General features: G+C 38.6%; 2 protein-coding genes and 1 non-coding gene across 4 annotated transcripts; all 3 read left to right on the top strand.

Annotated features, from left to right (window-relative positions):
• Positions 1-2,930: 2,930 nt before the first annotated feature.
• On the top strand, positions 2,931-3,037 carry LOC111725886. Its single transcript, XR_002773832.1, has one exon. It is a non-coding gene; the product is annotated as a U6 spliceosomal RNA (small nuclear RNA).
• A 268-nt stretch (positions 3,038-3,305) lies between these two features.
• Positions 3,306-6,931, top strand: TSPYL1 (TSPY like 1). Its single transcript, XM_003781608.3, has one exon. The coding sequence runs from the start codon at positions 4,071-4,073 to the stop codon at positions 5,346-5,348; it is 1,278 nt and encodes a 425-aa protein (XP_003781656.1). The 5' UTR covers positions 3,306-4,070; the 3' UTR covers positions 5,349-6,931.
• On the top strand, positions 5,365-21,927 carry TSPYL4 (TSPY like 4). 2 transcript variants are annotated; one of them, XM_003781607.3, is made up of 2 exons: positions 5,365-5,425; positions 18,009-21,927. In XM_003781607.3, the coding sequence occupies exon 2, from the start codon at positions 18,098-18,100 to the stop codon at positions 19,490-19,492; it is 1,395 nt and encodes a 464-aa protein (XP_003781655.2). In that variant the 5' UTR covers positions 5,365-5,425; positions 18,009-18,097; the 3' UTR covers positions 19,493-21,927. The 2 variants fall into 2 exon arrangements, with proteins under 2 accessions (XP_003781655.2, XP_023369055.1); XM_023513287.1 differs by lacking the exon at positions 5,365-5,425 and adding an exon at positions 8,439-8,510.

Here is a 21,927-nt window from a genome sequence, read left to right as displayed (position 1 = left end):
CTTTCTAGGCCCTGATTTCTCTTGCTTAATCCGGTCTTTGTCCCTAACTGCTGCTTACTTTATCACCTTGCACTAGGGGCTCTGACTGCCAACTTAACTCCTGATCCTTGAGGCAACATCCTTTTGCTATGTGAACTTCAGTTCTATGCTTAAATCCTGACTAGACATTCTTGTCCTCTGTTCTCAGAATTCGCTTGGCTTTTATTCCTTGATCCACTTGTTCATTTTATCAGTTTATTCCTAATTCCTCCTGGTTTCTCATCAAGCCACTAGGGGAAGATGTTTGGTGATAGTCCACATATATCTTGTGGGTTATAATTTATTAAATTCTGGGTTTGCCCAAAATTATGGGTATGGTTTACTACCAGCCAAAGATTTCATGATTTGGGTACCCATATAGGAATAGGTACTTTATCAAGCAGATTAAAATGATATGTATGGTACCTGTCCTTTAGGAGGAACAGCTAAAACTTGCCTAAAGAAAAATAATGAGACATAAATTTAAAACTCATCAATTTATTGCCATTAAATTGCTTTATGTATATGCATTAAAATTTTAAGTATAACCCCTTCCATATAATGAATAGCAAATACAGTTTCTCTTATGATTAACTTTATATATTTATTCATATAGAACTGAAGTTCACACAGAAACTGACTAGCCTAAAGAAAAATAATGAGACATAAATCAGGAGTAACAGGGAAATTAATAGAAATTTCAGTTTACATAACTCAATTTTAAGAAAAACATAACTGTTTCAATAAGTAAAACTAACGTTTCCCCTGGATCCCAGAATTCAAATCATATTTTAAATGTATAACATATTCAGTTACTATTTGGTTTAAATGGTCGTGTTGGGGTAGCCTGGGAAATGTTATCATTTTTACTGTTTTCTACAGAGAAACTATTCTCCAATTAATGTATCTTACAACTCAGAGGACTTTAAAATTATAGTCCATTTTTTGAGTTTGAGCTATCCATGCAGCAGTTACTTTAAAGTTGTACATAAAATGTTTTTACTGTAAGATGACTAAATGTATAAAATACTGCCTTATGGCACAATAAAGACAATAATACTTACCAAAATTCCTGTATAACTTTCGACTCCCCCAAATCTGAACTACTAACAGCCTATTATGGAGTGGAAGCCTTACCAATGACATAAGTGTCAATCAACATATATTTTGTATGTTCTATGTATTATATATTGTAGTCTTATAATAAAGTAAGCTAGAGAAAAAAGTTATAAAGTTAATCATAAGAGAAACTGTATTTGCTATTCATTATATGTAAGAGGTTACACTTAAAATTTTAATGCATATACTTAAAGCAATTTAATGCTAATAAATTGATGAGTTCTAAATTTCTAGCTGGGTGCCATGGCTCTTGCCTGTAATCCTAGCACTCTGGGAGGCAGAGGTGGGTGGATTGCCTGAGCTCAGGAGATTGAGACTAGCCTGAGCAAGAGCGAGACCCCATCTCTAAAATATAGCCAGCTTTCTGCTTTCTCCTAGCTACTGGGGAGGCCAAGGCAAGATAATCTCTTGAGCTCAAGAGTTTGCAGTTGCTATGAGCTATGATGCCATGGCACTCTACTGAGGGCCACAAAGTGAGACTCTGTCTCAAAAAAAAAATTCTATAATAATATTTTTACTTCTAAACATTCTTTTAGTTCTGTACACTCTATGTATTATATACTGTTAGTCTTACAATAAAGCCAGAGAAAAGAAAAACTTATTAAGACAATCATCAGGAAAAAAACGAAAAGGTTCATTCTCCTGATTAGGATTTTGTTACTGTATACCAGTGATTTTCAACTATGTGCTGTGAGAGAATCTTAGGTATGCTGCAAAAATTTTTAAAGATCATTGATTACATTCAAAAGAAGTTCAAGCACAGTAAGTATACTATTTTTTTTTTGATCAACATAATTTAAGTGTGCTGCAGAAGACTGAAAAACACTGCTGTACACAATAGAGCCTCTAGTTTGCTAGTGGCATATGCGGAGTAGAATGACAATCCATATGCCTCTCACTTCTCTTCTGTAAGCACCAACTTGCAAGCAGGAAAAACTGTATTCTGTTAATTTGCTCCTTTTAAAAATTATTTTTAACAATTTAATAATCTATTGAGTACTGTACAAGGCAGCATGCTAGGTACTAGGTAAACAGAGATAAACAAAACTCTGACCTTGTCCTCCTGCAGTTCATAATCTTCTCAAATATCTTTTGTGCTAGTATGGACTTTAATTTTATCTTTCTGTGTTAATTTCCTAAGTATATTTCTGATCTAAATATTAAAAGAGAGATACAAGCTGTGATCAATCACAGCTTTTGACCAGTACCTCCTGAGAAGCAATGGGTAAGGCTGAAGAACCTGGTGCTAGAACAACTTGAAGCATGCATAGATGCAATTAAACCTTAACCCAAGGTGCATTGATGTCATATTGCTTCTGTAATAAATTACTACAAATACTTAATAGCTTAAAAGGACACTTTTTTTTTTTTTTTTAGTGTCAGCAGGGATACATTACTTTAAAGGCTCTAGGGGAGACTGCACTTCTTCACTTTTCCAGCTTCTAGAATCTAGAAGCTGCTTTCATTCTTAGGATCATAGCTCCTTCCTCTTTCTTCAAAGCCAGCACATAGCATCTGTTTTGCCTCTCTCCCTCCCTTCTTTTTCTCTCACCTCTGTTTTGATCATCATATCTTTTCTGACATTCCTGCCTCCCTCTTATAAGGACTGTTGCAATTCCACAGGGCCTGCCTGGATAATCCAGGATAATCTTCCATCTCCATATCCTTAATTTATTCATATCTGCAAAGTCCTTTTAGCCAAATAGTAGATTATGAAGATTAGGATATGGACATCTTTGGGGTCATCAGCCTATTACACACGCTAATCAAACAAACAAACAAAAAAAGATTATGTGCTTGCTGTGGCAGCACATATACTAAAATTGGAACGATACAGAGAAGATTAGCATGGCCCCTGCGCAAGGATGACACGCAAATTCATGAAGCAGTTCATATTTAAAAACAAAAACAAAAACCCCCACCTCTTTTACACCTTAAGTCAATCAGCTGCACGCTGTTTCCTTTTTCAAGGCCATTTTGGGTATCTATTTTAAACAGATTTCCCATATAAAATAATGGTGGGTGCCCCTCACCCCAATATGTCTCTGATACTTTGGAACGTGCTCTAAGATAAAACAAGTCAGCAAACCAAAACAATTAGAAACGCGGAGATGTCTTTCAAATCAACTCTATTATCTTACTGCCATGGATAGATATTTTTTAGAGACAAAGTTTCCTATTGTGTAGAACCAAATACGTTTACAGGGGTAGAAATAGTTATTTCTTCTTGTAGTGAGGGGGCATGTAACAATCTAGCAAATTGATCCTAGCTTAATTCTTGTAGTATTGTGCAGTGCAGACTCTTATGCAGATTATAAATTGAGGATCAGCAATGAATAATATGCATCACGTCAGCAGTGAAAAGCTTCTGAGTTTTTTCTTACAGTAATGATAGAGGCTAGAACTGTCATGGGAGTTTTACTTTAAAAAAAGGAAAATATCTTCTCATTCAACTTAAAGATAAAGAGATGATTTTTGCTCCTAGCCATATGGAGTAACAGGAAACAGATTTACTTCCCTGGCTCCAAAAAAAATGAAAACCAGAAAACATTTTTTCGACACTAGGACTGTGATCCCTGCAATTGCTCTAGTTTACATGCTGGTGGTAGTTTCCAGAAGGATTGCAAAAGGGTCGTCAACTTCTTAGTTTCTGAGGACGACCTACATTTATTTATGCAGATAAAATTACCGGTGTTGCAGGTTTAATTCACAAAACTAAAACTAAGACCCTGCACTAAGGTAGCCAGCAACAACAGAAGCAGTGCTCGGTCGCAGCGAGTTCTCGCGATACGGTGAGATCGCAGCTCTGACGTCAACGCCACGGAGACTCTGCGAGACTGGAGGGTGGGCGGTGCCTCGCGACAGTTACCTCCGGCCGCCGCTTCTGTGAGGAAAGCAAACGTTAACTTACTGTTGGGCAGATTGGTGTCAGCATGAGCAGCCTGGATGGGGTCGAGAGGACTCCTCTCCCCCAAACCCACAGCCTCACTATTTTCGACGGTGCCCCAAGAGAGCCTGACCCACATCAGTACCTGAGGCTTCGCGACGAAACCGAGGAGACGCAGGTGATGGCGGAGACGGGTGAGGGAAGTTTGGCGGCTGTCGCGCTCCCACCGCCCCAGCTTTCGGAGGCGGGCGTACCCCGGGATCCTGCACACTGTGTCTATATTCCCGGGGTCCGAGTCGGTGAGGGTGGCGGCCACGTAGCTATCAGAGCTGGGCAGGAGGAGACTCCGCCTCCCACAGAAGGCCTGGAAGCCGCAACTGACACCATAACAAATGGCTTTCAGTGGCAAGAAAAGGCCCTAAAAAGCTGTGGCGCAGAGGGGTCGTGGTCTGAGGCGATGGCGGGGCCGAAGGGTGAGGACGTGAAGTCTGGAAAGTGCGCCACCCTCCCAGCAGTGGGCGGGGAGCAGAGGGCTGCTCCGTCAGAGGAGGCGGCGGCGGCAGCGGCGGCGGAAGATGCCATGGAGGTGGAGCAGAAGCCAGTAGGTGAAGAAGTAGAAGCGGTGGAGGAAAATCGAGTGGTAGAGGAGGTGAAGGAGGAGGCAGGGCCCTGGCCTCTGAATGCGGCCCTCCGCATGGACCCCCTGGAGGCCATCCAGCTGGAACTGGACACTGTGAATGCTCAGGCTGACAGGGCTTTCCAGCAATTGGAGCACAAGTTCGGGCGGATGCGTCGACACTACTTGGAGCGGAGGAACTACATCATTCAGAATATCCCTGGCTTTTGGATGACTGCCTTTCGTAACCATCCCCAGTTGTCCCCCATGATTAGGGGCCAAGACGCAGAGATGTTAAGGTACATAACCAATTTGGAGGTGAAGGAACTCAGACACCCCAGGACTGGCTGCAAGTTCAAGTTCTTCTTCCGAAGAAACCCCTACTTCAGAAACAAGCTGATTGTCAAGGAATATGAGGTCAGATCCTCCGGCCGTGTGGTGTCTCTTTCCACTCCAATCATCTGGCGCAGGGGACATGAACCCCAGTCGTTCATTCGCAGAAACCAAGACCTCGTCTGCAGCTTCTTCACCTGGTTTTCAGATCACAGCCTTCCGGAGTCTGATAAAATTGCTGAGATTATCAAAGAGGACCTGTGGCCAAATCCACTGCAGTACTACCTGTTGCGTGAAGGAGTCCGTAGAGCCAGACGTCGCCCAATAAGAGAGCCAGTGGAGATCCCTAGGCCCTTTGGGTTCCAGTCTGGTTAACCCCTGCCCTTTGGAGTATTTCTGCACAAGGTCCCCTACCACCTGCTGCTGGACCTGTGCTTGGGCAACAGCAACTGGTATGCCTCCCACTTTTTTTTTTTTGCTGACATTTCTGCACCCTCTCTCCTGGATGTTTATGTCCCTCAATCTTAAGATTTGCAGTCACGGGCATTCTTCTCCACTTCCACATGGCCTTCTTGCTTAATATTACTGTCACATACTGTGTGGCCATGGTCCACACCACTTCTGAGCCAAGCAAATGATGCTGTAGATTGTACTGCTTTATCTGCACTGCTTGAATCCTTTTTTGTTCCCAGGGCCTCTGGTTTGGTTACTATCACCTGGATGCCTGGCTTTATCTAGGAACTCATTCTACTGACTTTGCTAACTTTTTTCAGTACAGGCATGTGGCCTGTGGACAGTTACTAAGCGTTAATTACATTAAGGGAAAGCAGTGGTGGGCCACTTGTTCTGAGTGATATATGCTACTCCATTGCTCTTCCTGAACCTCTTGTCATGTTTTGCTATCTGCTCTGGATTATGCCTACTCTTAAACCCCCTTGGCTGCTGCCAAGGTCCCTTTCTCCCTCTTTTCTTCCTACCTCTTTAAAAAAGAAAGTGATAGTTCACAAACCTCTGCAATAGCAAGCTTTTTAGTTTATTTCAACTCTGTCATTTCCAGAAACAGGTTATCCTGTAAAAAAGACTCTTTTAAGAGGTCTTTTTGTCCCCCTCTTCTCTCTTTCCAACTCTTAAGCCTCTAGCAACTCCTAGAGGCTTTTAAGGGGAAAGAAAAGATGGAATAAAAGGTTAGATATAGTTTATAATTGTTGGAAGAACTAAAGAGGTTGCGGTGGGTGCCATGAGGAGGGGGGAAACTAAACAAGAGGTTAAAGACAGAAATAAGCCAGGTAAAAATTGGGTCTAGAAGGAAGACTTGGCTAAGAGCTTTCAAGAAAGGGTTATTTATTAGTGGTGATGGGAGAAGTACCTCTCAGGGTTACTGTAGGGGAATTGAAGGGAGTTGCAGTATTAAAAATGGTTGCGTAAGCAAGGGTTCTTTAAAGAAACACAAACAGTGCAATTTGGTTTTCTCTCTCATTTTTATGTGACCTAGTTTATGTAGAAGATTAATATGTGCCCTTTTACTAGTATTTAGTAAAATCTTGTTATTTTCTGATTATTGGTGAAATCGAGCAGTGCAAGCTTTCTTTTGCTTTCACTTGGTAACATTGAAAAGGACAATCTTACTTTCCAGTACAATATAGAGGCATGAATATTCATAATAGTTTTCAACTTGTTCTTATTTTTGTTAAGCTATATTCTTAGAAACATAGCTTGGTCTTTGTCAGGCTTGTCAAATTGTTGTCTTTGTGGAAAAATAATCTACAAAAATGTATGTGGCTTGATTGGATTGTTCTACTTGGTAATTTGCATTGGTAACAATTTAGTAAATGGTGTATAGTTTTTCCTAAATTACAAAAATAATGTGAAGTTGCTCTGACAAATTGGAAGTGTATCATTGGCATATTTGTCTTCCTTTATGCATGATGGTAAAATAAAAGCACGTCATTCTGCTAGAGTGCTTGTTTCTTACCCTGCCCTAAAATATGCTTCAGTAAAATTGTTCAAGTTAATGACAGATTATGGAATCATTCAAGTTCTTAAATGAACACAATAGACTATCCCAAAGGCAAGAAATGGGTTCCAGACCTGTGCCTTCCACTGTAGGGAAGTAACTGCTGTTACTTTGCTTTAAAATGTTAAGAATTACAGATGCCTGATGGTGATGTCACTATTCACTATGTAGCTTAATATACTACCACCACCCCTTCATGTCCTCAAATACTCCCATTCTATCTGCATAAATGATATTAGTCATCCAGGCTCTTTCCTGTAAGTTGTTTATGTATTTAATAACCAAACATGCAGGGAATACCTATGATATGTACTCTTCCCATACTTCATCATCTGTAAAAATGTGTCATTCTTTTCTTCAAACTTCTCACTATTCTGTCATGTCTTTCAAAGCCTGCCCTTGGTAACTCCTATGCCTTGTTGTCTTTCTGACCAGCATAGGAAAGATAAGATGTTCTTTGTATACTTTGTAGGGACCTCTGTTCTATAAAATAATACGTAATTTTTCATTATAGTGAACTCCACAGATGTTGCCTTGGAAAGATGATAAATTCCATTCCCTTCATTGTTAATTGGGGAAGGAATGATATGCAAACAAATAATTGGAGTAATTTAGGAAATAAAATACAGGGACACATTTTCACATTTTTACTTTTTCTCTCACTAGTTCGAAAACTTTGTGAAAGTAGAAATGGAGTGTTATTTTACATCCTTCACTGCATTGCATAGTTTTGCATAGCATAGTTTTATAAACAGTTATCAACAGATAAATAATTACTGAATGACAGAACAAGCCAGATGTAGGAGAAAAAACCTAGTGCTCATTATCTTAATGAGACAATGGAAAGAAGAAATGGTTTTGAAGGTATTTGTAAAAATGATGTCAAAAATATTAGTAAAGCCATTTCTAAGTAACAGCACAATTTCTCAGTAATTAGAAAAGGTCCATACACTAATCTTTCAATTGCCATTTTTAGCAGAGCATTTTGGGTAAACTTTTTATACTTCATTTTTGTATATTGTATTATACTTGTATTTTGTATATGATTATTACACTGGAGATGAGTTAGACTCCAGACATGTGCTGTCCAATATAGTAGCATTTAGCCACCAGTGGCCATTGAGTACTTGAAATATGGCTAGTATAAATTGAGATCTGCTGTCAGTGTAAAATGCACACTGGATTTTAAAGACTTAATATGGAAAAAATGTAAAATATCTCAGTTGCATGTTGATAGTATTTTTGACCTTGGCTTACATGTATTAATAAAATTAATTTTCCTGTTTTTTCCATAGTTTACTGGCTACTAGTAAATTTTAAATTTCCTACGACAGTGTGACTCTAGACTTCTGGATGAATGTCTCAAATCATATAAAATACCTGCAAAAATTAAACATGCTATTTCTCATGCTATTTCTGAAATTTTGTTTTTCAGGGTAACAGAAATTTTATTTAAGAACAAAGGGAAAGTGTAGAGCACTTCCAAAGAGTTGGAAGTGGGTTGCTGTCATGATGAAGAGAAGGTGAGACAGACCTGAAAAATTTTTTTTAAGGGTGGAGTAGTTCTCCATATCTTAATTTGGATGATGATAACAGATATATCCATTTGTCAGAACTTGTCAAATTGTATACTTAAGATCCATACATTCTAGCATAAGTAAATTATACTTCAATAAATACCAGAACTCTATCTCCAATCTTTTGGCTTCTCTTTCTCTGTGGTTAAAAATTGCTGGCTTTTAAAATTTTATTTTCTAGTTTTTACTGTTGTATAATTTTATTTATTTGAGACAGAGTCTCACCCTAGGTTTTAGTACAGTAGTGTTATCCTAGCTCACTGCAACCTGAAACTCTCAGGCTCAAGGGACCCTCTTGCCTTAGCCTTCCAAGTAGCTGGGAATATGGGTTCCTACCACAATGCCTGGCTAAGTGTAGTCAAACATTTTATCTAATGGCCAAACTTCTCTGACTTTTGGACCAATTTTGGTGAATCCTTTCACCAAATTGTCAAGGGTAAGGTTGTTTATCATCATTTTATGTATCAATACTCTTATTTCTCCAGAGTAATTTTCTTTTTCCAAGACACTTTTGTTTTCTATTTGTCTGTATTTAGGTCGTCTTTACTAAACTACAAACTCTGTCAGAGCCTAGATTGTGTCATTTCCATCTCTGTATGTCACATTTCTTAGCATGTTAGATGTTTAATTGGAATGTGATTTCAGACAGTGATTATGTTCTAGCCTTGATCCAATATTGATGAACTAAATGTGTTGATCCATTATTAACAAAGATTTTGAGGTCAGACAAACTTGGTTTGAAAACCAGACTCTATCTCTCACTTAGAAAGTGACTTTGAGGAAATCTACTATTAAAAGCATATCTTTTACAAAGAGAATTTTTTTCTTAAAAGTATTTTATAATACTTTTTAAAATATAATTTTAATAACTTTTTATAATCACTTTAAAGTGATTATTATGTGGAAGAATGTAGTGAGGCACTTTAGTTCTAGCAATAAACTTTCCCCCCCTAAAAGCGAAATACCATATGACTAGAAATAACTGTTTCAAGTCTTAGATTATTCAAATCGTATCCGGCTTGGATCAATTCAACTCTTCTTCCACAAAGCTCTTCATTGTTGCTTCGTTCTACATGGATAGCTTTTGTTCCTGAATTTCATTTAACGGTTGCATAACAGAATGTGACACTGATTTTTTTACTGCCTGCAATATTGTCTATTTAATGTAAGTAAGCTTAATAATAAGGAGCAAGTTAGCTTCTTTTTATTGAAAGCTCATTGTGTTAAACACTTCACAGATATTTCATCTTCATGATAGTCCTGTAAATTAAGTTTTATTATATTCATTTTACATATGAGGAAATTGTGGCTTGTAGATATGAATTGACTTGTCCAAGTCAAACAGTAAGTATCAAAACTAGGATTTAGGGCCAAATATGACTCATTTCAAAGTGTGTCTTTAACCAGCTTACAAAGGTATAAGGTTTTTCAGGTCAAGGACCTTGTATTTTGTTTCCCTTATGCTTGAGGAAAGCAGGGCATTATGAGATTTTCTTTTGCCAAGTATTATCACTGGAAACCATCATAACTAAAGCCTGAGAAAATTTTAATTTTGTAACAGTGATAGCCTAAATAAAGATTATGATTCAATTTTAGTAATACATAGAGTACCAAATTTATGTTGAAAAACCATGCCATAGTTCCTTTAGTTAACATATGGTCTATAATTCCCATAAATATTTTCTTTAGAGCAACTTAAACTGCAAAAGCAAATTAGGATCACATTATAATCTTAAAGAGCACTTCCTCCCTCTAGTGACCAGGAATGGGATTACCACAGCTATAACCATTCTGTTCTCAATGTGTGTGCCACTCCCAAGGAGGGGTGGGGTGTGGGAAATTTGGAGGAGTAATTTTGATTATTACAATGAATGAGGCGGCAGCTGGCTTCATTAACAGCATTAGGTATGTTAGGTGTCCTGCAATGTGAAAGATGGTGCCATATATTAAATATCCAGCTCTAAACATTCATGTAGATTAAATCCATTGGGTAGCACCTGTGGCTCAGTGAGTAGGGCATTGGCCCCATATACTGAGGGTGGTGGGTTCAATCCTGGCCCTGGCCAAACTGCAACAACAGCAACAAAAAATAGCCAGGCGTTGTGGCGGGTGCCTATAGTCCCAGCTGCTTGGAAGGCTAAGGCAAGAGAATCACTTAAGCCCAAGAGCTGGAGGTTGCTGTGAGCTGTGACACCATGGCACTCTACTGGGGGTGAAAAAAAATCCATTATTATTTAAGCCTGGAACATAGCACTACAGTCATGTATCACTTGACAAAGGGGATAAGTTCTGAGAAATGCATCTTTAGTTGATTTTGTCATTGTGCCAACCTCATAGAGTGCTCAACTGTACAACTTACTACAGTTTAGTATGGTATAGCTCCTAGGCTACAAGCCTATACAACATGTTATTGTACTGGATTCTGTAGGCAAGAGGAACAATGGTAAGTATTTATGTAACCAAATATATCTAAACATAAAACACAGCAAAAATACAGTATAAAAGATAAAAAAAAATGGCACACTTCTATAGGGCACTTACCGTGAATAGACTGGAGATTGCTAGGGGTGAATCAGTGAGTAGTGAGTGACTGTGAAGGCCTAAGACATTACTGTACTCTAATGTAGACTATAAACACTGTGCACCTAGGCTTTAGTAATGTAATTTTAAAATATTTTTCTTCAATATTAACCTTAGCTTATTGTAACTTTTTTACTTTATAAACTTCTAATGTTGTAAACTTTTTGACTCTTTTGTGATAACATTAGCTTAAAGTAACATCACACAGCTGTACAAAAGTATTTTATTTATGTCCTTATTCTATAAGCTTTTTTCCAACTTTAATTTTTTTTTACTTCAAAAACTTTTTTTTTTGTTAAAAACTAAGACACAAACACACATGTCAGGTTCAGGATCATTAATATCATTGTCTTCCACCTCTACATCTTGTTTCACTGGCAGGTCTTTTTTTGTTTTCTTTTTTGGCCGGGGCTGGTTTTGAACCCACCACCTCTGGTATATGGGGCCAAGGCCCTACTCCTTTGAGCCATGGGCGCTGCCCTCACTGGCAGATCTTTAGGGGCAATAGCACAGGTTGTCATCTTCTGTGACAGCAATGCCTTCTGGAATATCTCCTGATGGACCTGCCTGAGGCTATTTTATAGTTAATTTTTTTAATAAGTAGAAAGAGCACACCCTCTAAAATAATTACACAAAATAGTAAATATATAAACTAGTAACAATTTTATCCCATTTTGTGTGCTGTATATGTATGTGCTATATCTTTGTACACTATCAGTGAAGTGGGTTTGTTTATACCAGTATCACCAACTAAAGAATAATGAATTGCACTACAACAGTATGAAGGTTACCATCTCCCTACACAATAACAATTCTTTAGCTCCATTATAATCTTATGAGACCACTGTCATATATGTGGTTCATTGTCCACTGAAGTACTGTTATGTGGCAGATTGGCTATGACTGACTATATTTCACATATAAAAAGGGAAACCAAATTTTCACTTTTTAAATAGGTGCTGCATTTAAAGCAATTTCTTATTTTATCTATTCCTAAAACTATTGATTGTAAAATACACCATTACTTAACATAAGAATGAAAATAATTGTTAATTGAATTCTGACACAAAGCTTTCTAATTCTTAGAACTGTTATTCTATACTTTTTGAAAGATTTTTGGACCATAAACATATATTTTTATTATATATCATGAGCATACATAAAGTAAATTATGAGTGAAATAAATTGTTTCAGTAGTCTGTTTTCCCATTGAGAATAATATAATAATCACTTCTTGACTCAAAATTCTTTTCTCAAATAGTATTGTCCTCTGTACCTTGAAGCTTTTTTTTTTTTTTTTTTAAGACAGGGTCACTGTTCTCCAGGACAGAGAACAGTGATGTGATCATAGCTCACCGCAGCCCCAAAACTCTTGGGCTCCAGGAATCCACTTACCTGAGCCTGCTGTGATTACAGGCTTGCACCACCACACCTCAGACTGGTCTTACATTCTTTTCCTCAAGTGATCCTCCTGTCTCAGCATTCCAAAGTGCTGGGATTACAGACATAAACCTTTGTGCCTGGCTTGTGCCTTGAGTAATTTTAATGATGATATTTCTTTCTTTCTTTTTTGCAAAGTAATACAAAGTTTAATGTTGACATTTGGGAATTTATTATATTTTAAAAGAGAGGCTCTGGGTCAGATTATGTGGGCTTGACAAATCGACCACTTAGCTGTGTGTATGGGCAAGTTTCTTAATATACATGGGCCTGATTTTCCTCATCTGTAAAATAGATGTGATGATAATACATAGTAGTAGCCACGTCTTGAGATCTTTTTAAGGTTAAATGAATTAACATACGTAAGAGCTTAGAATTATGCCTGGCATATGATAAGTGCTATAGAAATACTGATATTATTTGATTATTGTTAATTATTACCAGTAGAAATAATGAATCATGTATTAACAGTGCTATCTTATTCATTTGTATAATCCTTCCAGTTTCAGTAATATAAATCTTGAAAATTATTTTCCTGTGAACATTAAAAAGTACTAATGTTCCTGAATAACATTATAATAGTATTTCTATAAGCAAATTTCATTGTAATGACATATTGTTAGTATTGAATTTCAAGAAAAATTTGTTATAAATGTACATGTTGAGTAATCAGTTAAGCATAGGTCTGATGTGATACTACAAAGATTCCTGAGGTGGTAATCAATGAATTACTTTCATACATCTTTCATTTATGTTTCTGAGTTTTTTCTTAATTCATTGATAATATTTCTTTATAGAATATCCTACCACTTATAAGAGTGTTCTGGGACTTTTTTTTTTTTTCCTAAGGCACTAGTAGCAAGTGGCCACCATTATGTAAGTTTTGATACAGGAGTTTGCTTGATCTTACCAGAAGGTATCAACAGAAGAATTTCGGGACAAATAAGACTCATTTTTCTTCCTCAAATAACTCTTACTGAGTTTACTGATGGAAATATCAAGAGATAGATTGCAGTTATCCAATCATGCCAGCAAGACTAACAACCAAATCAGACAGTGACATATAAAGCTCAGACAGTGACATATACAGCCTGACTGCTGTTCTGCTGATAGCAGTTGTAAGATGCCATTGATTATATCATGGATAGTTATTTCAGAGATGTTAAAATGTGAAAAAAAAAAGTGTGTCTTAGAATACAGAGTACAAAATTGAGGAAATTTTGTACTTTCTTTCCAGAATTTTATCATAAAGCTGTTCATTTCAGAAAATCTTCCCATTGTGGTAAGCATTTATAGTATAAGACACCTATTTTAGACTGCATTAATAGTTACATACACTGGTGATTCTATAGGTATAACTTTCTAATTACTTTATTGTGTTATAAAGTGTAGGGATGCCAAAGCATTTATATTTTGAAATAGATATTTCAAAAATTACTTTAATTACTATCATATAACTCATTTAAATTACAACTAAGATGTTATATTAATTTTTAAAAAATTATGTCTGACATACTGTGAATTTCAAGGAAAAAAAGGAGTAATAAAACTTTTTTATAAAAAGGAATATTATATCTAATGATTTCAGAACTATTAGGGCATGGAAACAAAAGATCACAAATTCTTGTTTCTCTGTTTAGTAACTTGGCACTTGTCCAAAAATCATCACTAATTTTATATTTGGGGGAGGGGAAAGGCTATAGACCAAATGTTTGTGTTCATCCCCAAATTAATATGTTGAAACTTTAGGCCCAGAGTGAGAGTATTTGAAGGTAGAGGCTTCTAGAGGTGATTAGTGCCCTTGGAAAAGGCCCTAGGTTACAGTCTTAATGACATTACTGCTATTATAAAAGAAACCACAGAGAGATCCCTGGACCTTTTTGCCATGTGAGGACCCAGCAAAAAAACAAAACAAAACCTGTTGTCTATGAACCAGGAAGTGGGGCCTCACAAGATACCAAATCTGCCGGTCCCTTAACATTAGTTTTCCCTGCCTCCAAAACTGTGAGAAATACATTTTTGTGTTTATAAGCCATATACTCCATGTGTTTTGTTATGCAACCTGAAATGACTAAGACTAGGGTATGGGGAAATAAAGATTTAAATTGGGATGGTCATTCTCATTTTAAAAAAAGTGTCCTCTCATTTTATATGTGTAGAGGGTTGCGTATACTATGTAGTATGATGAATGAGTGTCCAGGCTCTTGGGTCAGATTATCTGGATTCAGATAAGGCAAAGTGGGGATCATAATATTATTGCCTTCTAAGGCTCTTTTGAGGATTAAATGAGATAACAAACAGTTAAGTGTATGAAAGTGGCAGATAGAAAGTACTAAATAAATGTAAGCTATAATGAATATATCATTCTGAAAAACAAATTGCTATTCAAAAGAGTAACAATAGGGGATACGTCATAAATTTTCTAATCTTTACCATGTACTTTAGTAAAATTATTTTCTATTTGACTATATTAATTTGTCTGAACTTCTTTTAAAATTCGTATTTCCTGGCAAATGAAAATTACTGCATAGATTTTCATGTTATTTTTCCAGGAACATTTTTCCATTGGGTCATAAGTTACTAATGTATTTTTTTCTGTGCAATAAGTATTGCCAGTTTCCAATAGAACAGGCTGTATTGTGCATAAAAATGTAAAATATGACTCATAGTTACAATATATATCCACCCAACTTAAACTGAAAGACTGCCATAGACATATTATTCAGGTTGGAAAAAGCATTTAAATTTAATGAGATAGTCATTGAGCCTACAGAAGATGCTAAGGAAGAATATGCCATGTAGCCGTTGTTATCTAACTAGGGTGAGGAGACTGACCATGAAACAACCAAGAAAGTTAAAAAGTAGAGGATAGATAAATGTGGTCATTCATTATGAAACATTTTGATCAATGATGCACCACATTAGATTTATAATAAGATTTATAAGACTATTTTTACTGCACCTTTTCTAAGCATGTTTAGATATGCTTAGAGACAACAAATTAATTTGCCAATTAATATATGTGCAGCCATGAGCAAATTAACTTGTCTGTGCTTCTTGGGTCCTTGTCTGTAAAACAATGTATTTAAAATGCTGAGCACAGGTCAGGTGAGGTGGCTCATGCCTGTAATCCTAGCACTCTGGGAGGCCAAAGCTGGTGGACAGCTTGAGCTCATGAGTTTGAGACCAGCCTGACCAGAAGTGAGACCTCATCTCTACTAAAATTAGAAAACTGAGGCAAAAAGGGTAGCTTGAGACCAAGAGTTGGAGGTTGCTGTGAGCTATGATGCCATGGCACTCTACCCAGGGTGACAGCTTGAGACTCTGTCCCAAAAAATAAAATAAAATATATACAATGCTGAGTATAATAGATGTGAACTTACATTTTTAAAATTTATTTTATTTATTTAAGAAACAGAGTCTCCCTCTGTCACCCAAGCTAGAGTGCAGTGAGGTGATCATAGCTCATTATAGCCTCTTAAACTCCTGGGTTCAAGTGATCCTCCTGCTTCAGCCTCCCAAGTAGCTAGGATGATAGGCACATGCCATCATGTTTTGCTAATTATTTTTTGTAGAGATGGTATCTCAGTATGTTGCCGAGGCTAGTCTCAAACTTATTCTCAAGTGCTCCACTTGCCTTGGCCTCCCAAGATCCTGGAGTTACAGGTGTGAGCCACTGTACTAAAGTGAGTTTTAGAGAATGGGTAGGCTGTTATGAATGAAAAATGATTCAGGTAACAAAAATAATCAAAGTTAGAGACGAGGATGTTTTGTGTAGTAGAGATATAAATCTTTAAAAATTTTGGTACACACATAAAAGAGTTCACATGGAATTTCATAATTTTCTACAAAGTTTTATCACAGCAAACTTTTCCCCCCTGTATGGCGAAGGAGCTTGCATTCAGCATTTGCTGTTTCTCTTCCTCTTCATCTTGTCTCAGGTTATAATCCAAGAAAGTTATTCCTTTAACAGTGCAACCATTCTTTAAGAACAGAAATAAAGCAGAGAAGTGTCAAAGAATAACACAAAGTCAATCATTTAGCACACCATTTACTTGTTTAACAAAAAGATACATCAAAAGATTGATTTCACCCCACAAATGCAAAAAGAAGATTTTTTTAAGAGAAAGGGAAAGAAGGAGAGAAAAATCCTTGCTATCTGTTGAGTGAATCAAGGTTTTTGCGGGATAACTGATTAGCTGGCAATCTGGACACACTGTCCTTGAATGTCCTTGAGAAGGCTAGGCTTTAAAAAAAAAAAAAGATGCGTTACAGGCGGTTTCTCTGTATCGTCTGCCACTGCCCATCGGCAAACCGGGTCTACTCGAAATCTCGGTATACAGTGCTGCGTTTTTTTAAATCCCTATCTCTAAATCTTTACTTGAGACTTTATTTGAAAATGATCATAATCTCTGGTGCTCAAAATGGAGTTTCTGTCACAAGGAGTTATAACTATTTGTTTATTCTAATATAAAATTTTAAGACGTTAAGCATAAATAGACACAATGTAAATTTCCCTTGGTCTTGCCTTTTTCTAAGAATTAACACTATATTCCTCATACTGCAAAAAACCAATACACAGTAGTGATATCACTATCAAATGAATTTTATGAGGTAATTCAAAGAGACAATAACCTGTTATAAAGAAAATATTTTAAGAGACAATAGCTTAGATGCCTGCAAATTGCTGATTAATTCTTCTTTCCTGCAGTTAATTACCACAGGAACAAATTTTGGCAAATTTTGCTGGTTTCACGCCCACAGAAATTATGAAGCAGGAAGTACTTTCAGATTAAGATTGTAACCTGAGGAAATGCAGCATATAACGTGCATCATGTTAGAAATTAAAACCTATTGAGATCATATTTCTTTCAGTAATTTTTAAGGGATAAATTTGTGCACGCCAGTTCAGTCACCTCTCAGTAAGGGAAAACATTTTGCTACTCCTAATAGTTAAAAGCCAATATTGTCCAATTTCTTCACAGATGTTAGCCAAAACACATAAATTTTAAAATCTGTAGTGCAGATTTAGATAATCCTTCATTATGTCTTGTTAGTTATGAGAGGCGTTCTCCTTTCGGCTGCTAATTTTTTAAAAATCACACTTTGAACTCAGTAACATTTCCTGGCTCTCTAAAAATCTGCTCATCTCCGTTCTTCGCTAATAGCCATGAATCCATACCTTAAAGAAGCAAGGTCTGTGAGTTGGTGAATCCACTTTCCTATTCGTGAGAAGCCATAGCTATTTAAGCTGACTTAAATAGACAATGACTAACCTTTCTTATTTTTAAATAAATATTTTAAGACACAATAGCTTAGGTGCCTTGGAAATTCATTGAAAGGCCTAAAAATACACATTAACACAGTTCTCACGTGTTCGAGTCTGGTCTACATCCATTTACGAGAGTCAAATTTCTTTTCCAGGATCAAAAAACGCAAAAAATTTTCTAACAAGAAGACAAAGGAATACGCTTGACTGATAAGCAGTCACCGGCAAGGCGAGATCTCGCGCGATGATCAGACGCTACTGCCTGACGTCACCTGTTGCCATGGTAGCGCCCGCCGGAGTGGAAAAGAGGGGTGGTGCTAGAGCATTTGGCAGAGTGCGGCTGCTGCAGAGGACACGGAACGCTCCTTCTCCCGCTAGGCTGATTTCTACCAAAATGAGCGGCCTGGACGGGGGCAACAAGCTCCCTCTCGCTAAAACCAGCGGCCTCGCTAGTCCCGACCATGCTCCCGAAGATCTGGACCTAAACCAGTGCCAGGGGCCCCGCGAGGAAACCGAGGTGACACAGGCGATGGCGAATGCAGATGGGGGCATTTTGGATACGGCTGCAGAGGAAGATGCAGGCCAGGATCCCGTGGACTGTGGCCTTGCATTCCGCATCCGAGTTGCTGGCAGGCGCGGCGGTGCAGCCACCAAAGCCGGGCAGGAGGATGCTCTGCCTTCTACGAAAAGCCTGGAAGCAGCCTCTCCCTCCCTGGCAGCTGACGACAGCCAGAAAAATGGATGTCAGCGTGGAGAGCCCCGCGGCCCTGCTGGGCAGAAGCCTCTAGAAGCCTGTGGCGCAGGGGGCTTGGGGTCTCAGATGATGCCTGGGAAGAAAGCCAAGGAAGTGACGACTAAAAAGTGCGCCATCTCAGCGGCAGAGCAAAAGGAGGGAGAAGCAGGGGCAGTCATGGAGGAAAAGAAGGTGACACAGAGAGAGAAAAAGGTGGTAGGAGGAGCGAAAGAGGAGACGCGCCCCAGGGCCCCGAAGATCAATAACTGCATGGACTCGCTGGAGGCCATTGATCAAGAGCTGTCAAACGTAAATGCCCAGGCCGACAGGGCCTTCCTTCAGCTGGAGCGCAAGTTTGGCCGAATGCGAAGGCTCCATATGCAGCGCAGAAGTTTCATTATCCAAAATATCCCATGTTTCTGGGTCACTGCCTTTCGAAACCACCCCCAGCTGTCACCTATGATCAGTGGCCAAGATGAAGATGTGATGAGGTACATGATCAACTTGGAGGTGGAGGAGCTTAAACACCCCAGAGCAGGCTGCAAATTCAAATTCATCTTTCAGAGCAATCCCTACTTCCGAAATGAGGGGCTTGTCAAGGAATATGAGCGCAGATCCTCTGGCCGGGTGGTGTCCCTTTCCACTCCAATCCGCTGGCACCGGGGCCAAGACCCTCAGGCCCATATCCACAGGAACCGGGAAGGGAACACTATCCCCAGTTTCTTCAACTGGTTCTCGGATCACAGCCTCCTAGAATTCGACAGAATTGCTGAGATTATCAAGGGAGAATTGTGGCCAAATCCCCTGCAGTACTACCTGATGGGTGAAGGGCCCCGTAGAGGAATTCGAGGCCCACCAAGGCAGCCAGTGGAGAGCCCCAGGTCCTTCAGGTTCCAGTCTGGCTAACCTCTGCCCTGTGAGAAGGTTCTGCACAAGTTTCCTTACCATCTCCTCTTGGGCCTATGCTTGGCCAACTGCATGCAGTCTTCTGTCTGCTTTCTCTTCATACTATGGATTATTTTGTCTTTTGGTTCTTCTAAATCTTCAGTAATCAATTGCAAGATTGTTGCTTACATGCCTGTGTTCTTCTCTGGACCTTCATGCTGTTCTGCATAGTAGTAACATGTTTGAAGCTGTTCCAGGCGCATGGCCTCCTGCTTCTCTGCCAAGCACATGAAGCTGTAGATACACTGTACAGTACTGCCTTTCTTTGCATGGCTTGGCCCCTGTTTGTGATTCTGGTCTTCTCCCTGGTTTTAAGTGGTGGTCTACCACAAGGAAGCTTGAAACATCTTTACAGATAACTACCTGGGCTTTATATTTATGCTGGCTGTGCTCCTGATACCCTTGAGCTTAACATTGAGTCTGACCACTGCCAGATGAAACTGATATCCCAACCCAGCCATCAACCCAAATTGGACATTCCAGGCTACCATTAACTGGATCCCAGCTGCCTTCTTGGAGCTGTGCCACCCACCCTGCTGGTTTTGTGGTAGAACAAGCAGGTGGTTGGTGGGTGACTGCTAGGCATGAATGAGATAACAGATGAGAAGTGTTCTATGTTATCATGTAGGTCTTCCTGTACCATTGGTTATTCTGCATCATGACCCACTGCTGGTGAGTATGAAGGCCCCCCTGTGGTATAAAGCCCACTCCTAATTGCTTTTGCCAAAGTGGGGGAATTGAGGAAGAAGTGTTTCTGGAATGTAGGGTTGTTACACCTCTTTCTCCCTCCTTTTCTTTCTACAAAGCAGTTACAGCTCAGACATAGCAAACAAAACTGGTAAAGCAGGCTTCTTGTTTAATTTGCTCTCTTTGTGTCTAGAGAGAGAAATGTGCCCTAAAATAGACTCCAGATCTCTTACTGCCCTCATTCCTCCACTTTAGCAAGGTCTGAAAGTTTCAAAGGGAGACCTATAGGTTAATTATTTAGTTATAGGCAGTGTTTTTTAAAGCTAATTTTGACATCCTTGCCTTTTTTCCTTAGTCATTTTACCAAAACGTGTGTTTCTTAACCTTTAGTTTGAGAATAGGGAAAGAGAAAGAAGGGCTTCAGGATAGGCCCTGAGCAGGATGTGAGCTAAAGTAATCAAAACTTAGCTTTACTCTGCTGTTCTAAAGACAGAAATTCTTTTTTGGGGGCCTTGGACTGCTTAGAAATGACCCCAGGTTAGCATTTTTCAGGTGACTCTTTCCTCTGTACTATTACTGCCCTGATATCCTATTGGCCTCCATCCTGCTGCCAGCTGTGTCTGCTCTCGGTCTTCAGCTTCTGCATTTCCTTCCCTGTGTCTATCCTGATAAATGACGAAGCAGGCTGCAGTCTGCACTGGGGGAGATCTCAAGCCTCCTTTAAGCGGGTAAAGGTATGAGTGGCATCTGTCTGGATTCTGGGACAAGTTCCAGGAGGTGGAACAACTGCATTGTCAGGGCCATCTTAGTTGTGAGAATGTGTGGTGGTTATGATTGTCCACTCTTACCCTTTTTTCTGTTTGGAAGCCTTGTCCTAAGCTACCTGATGGTTTAGGAGGTCTTAACACAAGCAGTGGAGAAGGGTGAGTAAATGTCCAGAAGCAGAAATGAGGCTGTGTGGATTTGGCATGGAAAGGCTACAGGAAAGACTGAAACCCTGCAGGATCAGGGAGGGGAGGGGAGGCCTCTGAGGTGCTTCCCAGGGTACAGGAGGAGACTCTAAGGGGCTGGGGTTTAGTATGCTTGGAGGAGGGGTTTCCTCCAATTTTTCCTAACTCCTTGAATTCACAAGTAGATTTTTGTAAACAAAAATGTGAGTCTGGATGTTTTTATTATTCTAGGAGTGACCTTTATGTATGTGGAAGATTAATAGTATATGCTCCATATTTCAGTGTTTTTGAGTAAATCCTATTCCTTTCTTCATTTCAGCCTACTGGCAAAATTGGTGTTTACAGGCTCGCTTTTTGCTTGTAACTGAGAACATGTGCAAAAATATCGAATCTGTATCTTGTGCTGTATGAAGACTTCAGTGACTATTCATTAATATATTAACTGGTTCTGGTCTCTGTTCAAATATAGATCTTACCAATATAATTTAAATGTCATCTTTGAGTAGTCCGAAGATTTTGTTACTTTGTCTTGTGAAAGTAATCTCAAAAAGAAAAAATATAACTGTGATCTTACTTGACATTTTGTGTCCTAGAATAATGTACTTGACATTTATGTTCCTAACCAATTGTAACTACTAGTAGAATTGCTCTGTCAAACTAAATGAGGATCATGAGTACTTTTGTCTTCTCCTATGTGCTTGAAGAAAAAATATGTCACTACTGTATTTCTTGTTTTCACCAAAAAATAAAAATAAATTA

This window comes from Otolemur garnettii, unplaced genomic scaffold (assembly GCF_000181295.1).
Source record: "Otolemur garnettii isolate 467f Iridium unplaced genomic scaffold, OtoGar3 scaffold00002, whole genome shotgun sequence".
Lineage (NCBI taxonomy): Eukaryota > Metazoa > Chordata > Mammalia > Primates > Galagidae > Otolemur > Otolemur garnettii.
Note: the sequence above shows the minus strand (reverse complement) of the source record. Positions and strands in the feature narration are given on the sequence as shown.

Excerpts from the sequence above, each read along its gene's own strand:
- TSPYL1 (XM_003781608.3), top strand. The coding sequence starts at position 4,071 with ATGAGCAGCCTGGATGGGGTCGAGAGGACTCCTCTCCCCCAAACCCAC.
- TSPYL4 (XM_003781607.3), top strand. The coding sequence starts at position 18,098 with ATGATCAGACGCTACTGCCTGACGTCACCTGTTGCCATGGTAGCGCCC.